The sequence below is a fragment of the Notolepis coatsorum genome, assembly GCF_963971535.1.
Source record: "Notolepis coatsorum genome assembly, chromosome: 18".
NCBI lineage: Eukaryota > Metazoa > Chordata > Actinopteri > Aulopiformes > Paralepididae > Notolepis > Notolepis coatsorum.
Window position 1 is genome coordinate 11,236,336 of NC_140182.1, and position 5,894 is coordinate 11,242,229.

The following is a 5,894-nucleotide window of genomic DNA, read 5'->3' on the forward strand; positions in this document are numbered from 1 at the left end:
TTAGAATACTAGGTAGTAATATAGGCATAGTAGTAAAGACATATTAGAATAGTATGTAGTAATATAGACATAGTAGTATAGACATATTAGAATAGTATGTAGTAATATAGGCATAGTAGTATAGACAATTAGAATAGTATGTAGTAATATAGGCATAGTAGTATAGACATATTAGAATAGTATGTAGTAATATAGGCATAGTAGTATAGACAATTAGAATAGTATGTAGTAATATAGGCATAGTAGTATAGACATATTAGAATAGTAGGTAGTAATATAGGCATAGTAGTAAAGCCATATTATAATATTATGTAGTAATATAGGCATAGTAGTATAGACATATTAGAATAGTATGTAGTAATATAGGCATAGTAGTAAAGACATATTAGAATAGTATGTAGTAATATAGGCATAGTAGTAAAGACATATTAGAATAGTATGTAGTAATATAGGCATAGTAGTATAGACATATTATAATAGTAGGTAGTAATATAGGAATAGTAGTATAGACATATTATAATATACTAGGTAGTAGTATAGGCATAGTAGTAAAGATATATTAGAATAGTAGGTAGTAATATGGGCATAGAGACATATTAGAATAGTATGTAGTAATATAGGCATAGTAGTAAAGACATATAATAGTAGGTAGTAATATAGGCATAGTAGTAAAGACATATAATAGTAGGTAGTAATATAGGCATAGTAGTAAAGACATATTAGAATATTATGTAGTAATATAGGCATAGTAGTATAGACATATTAGCATAGTAGGTAGTAATATAGGTATAGTAGTATAGACATATTATCATAGTAGTAATATAGGCATAGTAGTATAGACATATTAGAATAGTAGGTAGTAATATAGGCATAGTAGTATAGACATATTGGATTAGTAGGTAGTAATATAGGCATAGTAGTATAGACATATTGGATTAGTAGGTAGTAATATAGGCATAGTAGTATAGACATATTAGAATAGTAGGTAGTAATATAGGCATAGTAGTATAGACATATTATCATAGTAGTAATATAGGCATAGTAGTATAGACATATTAGAATAGTAGGTAGTAATATATGTATAGTAGTATAGACATATTAGAATAGTAGGTAGTAATATAGGCATAGTAGTATAGACATATTATCATAGTAGTAATATAGGCATAGTAGTATAGACATATTAGAATAGTAGGTAGTAATATATGTATAGTAGTATAGACATATTAGAATAGTAGGTAGTAATATAGGCATAGTACTAAAGACATAGAATAGTAGGTAGTAATATAGGCATATTGTAGTAAAGACATATTAGAATAGTAGGTAGTAATATAGGTATAGTAGTATAGACATATTAGAATAGTAGGTAGTAATATAGGCATAGTAGTATAGACATATTAGAATAGTAGGTAGTAATATAGGCATAGTACTAAAGACATAGAATAGTAGGTAGTAATATAGGCATATTGTAGTAAAGACATATTAGAATAGTATGTAGTAATATAGGCATAGTAGTATAGATATATTAGCATATTAGTAGGTAGTAATATAGGCATAGTAGATTACTTAGTAGCAAAGTGCATAATAGTAAAATACCTTATGAAGGTTAGTGTTTTTTTTTAGATAATGTGAAGATGTGTGTTTTTAGTCGATGGCGGATTTTTATGTTGTCAGTTGTCAAAGTCTATTTAATTATTTGTTTTTATAAAATGATCTTATAGTGTATTTACTGTTGTGGTAGAACAAACACATGCCGACAGTGTAGGGATTAAGCAGCTATAGAATCCTCAGAGCATGACGTGAAAAAATATAAAGAAAATATATCAAAACCTCTTTGATATGTTTTAAAAAGCAACTGGGCCGGGGAGATCTGCGTCATACCTGTCAAACTGTCAACTGACTTATCTGATGTGCATGCTTTCACTGCCACACTACAGAAGGTTAACCCTTTTAACTGCCACACAACAGCAGGTTAACATATTCTGTGTATTGTCGCAGTGAAAGGGTTAACCGTTTTGGTAGTGCGGCAGTGAAAGTGTTAATTATGTTGTTTACACTATTTACATAAACTTTGGGAAACATTTGCAACGTGCTCTGATTGGTTGGTGTAAAAACTCTCCCCGGGTCCTCGATTGGCCCTCGGGTTTGTTCCCGTCCTGCAGCTCCAACCCCGCCCCCAACCCCGCCCACAGTACCCCGCCCCGCCCCCAGGAGCCCGCAGGAGAACATCTGTGTGTTTCAGTGACTCAGTCTGACTGGCAGGTCGCTGAGAGGAGAGCGCTGCGTGTGGAGCTACACTTTCCTCAACTATCAAACAACGCGGAGACTCTCTGGATTATTTAACTCATGGACCTTCCGCCTGACTGTCTGCACTAAAGCAGGGGATCATAATTTAATAGTTTAATAACTCGTGGACCTTAAACATCTCGTCTTTTAATCCCAACTGGAGAGGTTGATCTCGGGGAAAGTTTGGATCCGTGCTGCCGGGGAGAGAAGGTGAGAGAGAGAGGGGAGGAGGTTTGCCGACTCCAGTGTCCAAAAGCGGATCATACGACTAAAGGATATATTAAATAATAATAATATTAACACATATTCCTCAGTGTTTTGCGTGGTAATAACGCCGCTGTTACTCCCCGTGCGCCTGGACTCCAACATGCAGCTTGACGCGCGCAGCGCTGCGTAAAAACCAGTAGAACCAGCTTGGAGACGGTGGGTTTCGACTCGTTGGCGCTTCTTCCAGTTCCAGGTGTTAAACGATCTAACGTGGAGTCACTGCACTGCAGAGGTGTTTTCTTTGCATCACCATGGCCGGTATGAGCAATGCCCACATGATGAAGACCCTGGAGGACCTGACCCTGGACTCCGGCTACGGCGCCGGGGACTCCTCCTGCAAGTCCCTCAGCCTCTCGTCCTCCTCCAAGTCCAACGCGAACTTCATGACGACGGGCCCGCACCGGGGGGGCAACTGGTGGTACCACTCCGGCTCCATGAACAGCAGGAACAACAGCTGGGACACCGTGAACACGGTGCTGCCGGAGGACCAGGAGGACATCTTCTCCAAGTGTCCCCGGCTGCCCGAGCTGGAGGAGTTCCCGTGGACCGAGGACGAGGTGGCGAGGATCCTGCGTAAAGTGTCCGCTGGCCTCACAGCAGGGGGGTCTGGGTCTGCCACCACCACCACACCACCGACGTTCTCCCCGGAGGCCGTCCGCCGGCTGTCCACTCTCCTGCGGCGGGCCCTGATCCGCGTGTCCCGGGAGGCCCAGCGGCTGAGCGTCATGCACTGCCGCTGTACGCGCTTCGAGGTGAATTATTATATATTTTTTTATAGACTATATGATGAATTGAAAATGGGGGGACCCTATGATGTAAACAAGACGAAAGTTTTTCTCTGGTCTGCATCCCCTTAACAAGTGTGTGTATTATTAATCTGTACTGTATTGTACCCATTCTGCAATCTGTTAATCCAATTTTCCAATCAATCAATCAATCTATGTTATATATGCAATAGCTAAGTTAGACTCTTCTTGTTTCACAAACAGTACTGTATTTGTAGATCTGGTATGTCATAAATGTATAGATGTAGCAGTACTGTCTATCTGTATGTCATATGTTATGATGAATTGAAAATGGGGGACCCTGATGTAAACAAGACGAAAGTCTTTCTCTGGTCTGCATCCCCTTAACAATTGTGTGTATTGAGCCGTACTGTATACTGTACCCATTCTGCAATCTGTTAATACAATTTTCAATCAATCTTGATTAAAATCAAATACACTTTTTTTGTACAAATACACTCACAGTAGCACACACATCCACACGCACACACTCACTTTAAACAAACAACTCACTGCAGCACCCTGCACTTTACCCACTTTAGACACTTAACACACTATATATTTATTGGTAAAGAATTTGCACTATACAACTCATACCTCACCACACCTTACTGTAAAAAATTCTACCTAAATTGTACCTCATCCCATTTCGGCATTGTACTGTATATATTGTATTGTAACTCAGTTACTTTTCTATACTCTGCATTGTATATATTGTATATATGTATATATTGAACACTTTTGTCTACGTACTTGACTTCTATTTTATACTTATTATACTTATTTTATACTTATCTATTTTTATCTATAGCACAATCTCTGGAGCAAAACAGAAAGAAGCATTTTATATAAAAGTACTCTGTATTTTTGTATGACAATATTAACCCTTTCACTGCCACACGACAGAAGGTTAGCCCTTTACTATCACACAACCGCGGAGCTAATGATGCTAATGATGGAGCATCGCCGTCGGTTGTGTGATAGTAAAGGGGCTAACCTTCTGTATTGTCACAGTGAAAGGGTTATAACCGGCTGTCGTGTGTCAGTGAAAGGGTTAATAAACTTGAATCAATCAATCGATCAGGTGCAGAGTGCCATGCGGCTGGTGCTGAGCTGGGCGCTGGCCGACCACTGCGTCTCCGCCACCGTGAAGGCCATCTCCATGTACAGCATGAGTGCCGGCGAGCTGCTCAGGAAGGGCAAGTCGGCGCGCTGCGGCGGCCTCTCCTTCTCCGTGGGCCGCTTCTTCCGCTGGATGGCGGACACCCGGGTCGCCGTGCGCGTCCACGAGTACGCCGCCATCTGCCTGACCGCCTGCATGGAGGCCCTGGTGGAGGAGATAGGAGCCCGGGTGCTGATGGCCGAGAGGATGGGTCAGCCTCAGCAGGCCGGCGGCGGGGGGCCGGACCCGGGGTCAGGCGGAGGCGGCGGGGTCCCGGTCACAGCGGAGGCCCTGGAGGGCGTGGTGAACAACGACTCGGAGCTGTGGGGGGTCCTGCAGCTCTACGAGCACCTCATCTGCGGGAAGAACGCCAACGGTAATTATTATTATTACTGGCAGTGATACTGTATCCCGTGATTGAATCTATAGGTGATGATCTTGTGTGTGTGTGTGTGTTGGAGGATGCCGGGTTGCCTCATTACTTTTACCAAATGGTTCGTGCGTTTTGCGAATCTGATTGGCCACTGACGTTTCTGGTCATGTGACATGTGCGCCCAATCGTGTGACGGCAAGTTCTTTGGACGGTTAAGCTTAGGCGCTCTTTCGAAGTTGGTTAAGGTTAGAGTTTGTCTTAGAGCAGGGCGATAGAACACCAGCCCTGATTCCAAACTCTAACCTTAACCAACTGCGAAAGAGTCGCCTAAGCTTAACCAGTGATAAACTAGGCTTTAGGTCGTTTGCAGGCTGTTCGACGCGGAAATGGGCTAAGACACAGCTCGTCATGCGATTGGGCGCACATGTCACATGACCAGAAATGTGCGTGGCCAATCAGAGCGCAAAACGGGAACGCGGAAACACGAACCGTTTGGTAAAAGCATAGACGCTGCCGGGTTGCGCTGTATGTGTTTGAGGATGCCGGGTTGAGCTGTGTTTTCCCTGTGTTTGTGTGCTTATGCATAATGCGTGTCTCTCGCATATTATGTCTCTGTGACAGTCCGCATGTAGTTAGTTAACAGACCGGTGGACGGCCACGCGTCCGGTCCTCACTGCTCGGCTGCTCCTCTGGGTCACGTGCTGCTCTCCTCTCCTCTCCTCTCCTCTCCTCTCCTCTCCTCTCCTCTCCTCTCCTCTCCTCTCCTCTCCTCTCCTCTCCTCTCCTCTCCTCTCTTCTCCTCTCCTCTCCTCTCCTATCCTCTCCTCTCCTCTCCTCTCCTCTCCTCTCCTCTCCTCTCCTCTCCTCTCCTCTCCTCTCCTCTCCTCTCCTCTCCTCTCCTCTCCTTCCACTACCTGGTGCCAGGGAGCCGGTCACCACACTTTCCGCTCCTCGCTGTGTCCACGTGTTTGGAAAAAGGTGTATAATGTGGCCGAGCAGAGCAGACCCACAGCACCGCTGCTGT

General features: G+C 43.1%; 1 protein-coding gene across 1 annotated transcript; it reads left to right on the forward strand.

Annotated features, from left to right (window-relative positions):
• Positions 1 to 2,275: 2,275 nt before the first annotated feature.
• Positions 2,276 to 5,502, forward strand: LOC311244831 (ankyrin repeat and BTB/POZ domain-containing protein 2-like; the record flags this gene model as incomplete). Its single annotated transcript, XM_084334514.1, has 3 exons — positions 2,276 to 3,302; positions 4,420 to 4,873; positions 5,492 to 5,502. Exons 1-3 carry the CDS (start codon positions 2,802 to 2,804, stop codon positions 5,500 to 5,502), a joined length of 966 nt encoding a protein of 321 aa, XP_084190640.1. The 5' UTR covers positions 2,276 to 2,801.
• Positions 5,503 to 5,894: the final 392 nt, after the last annotated feature.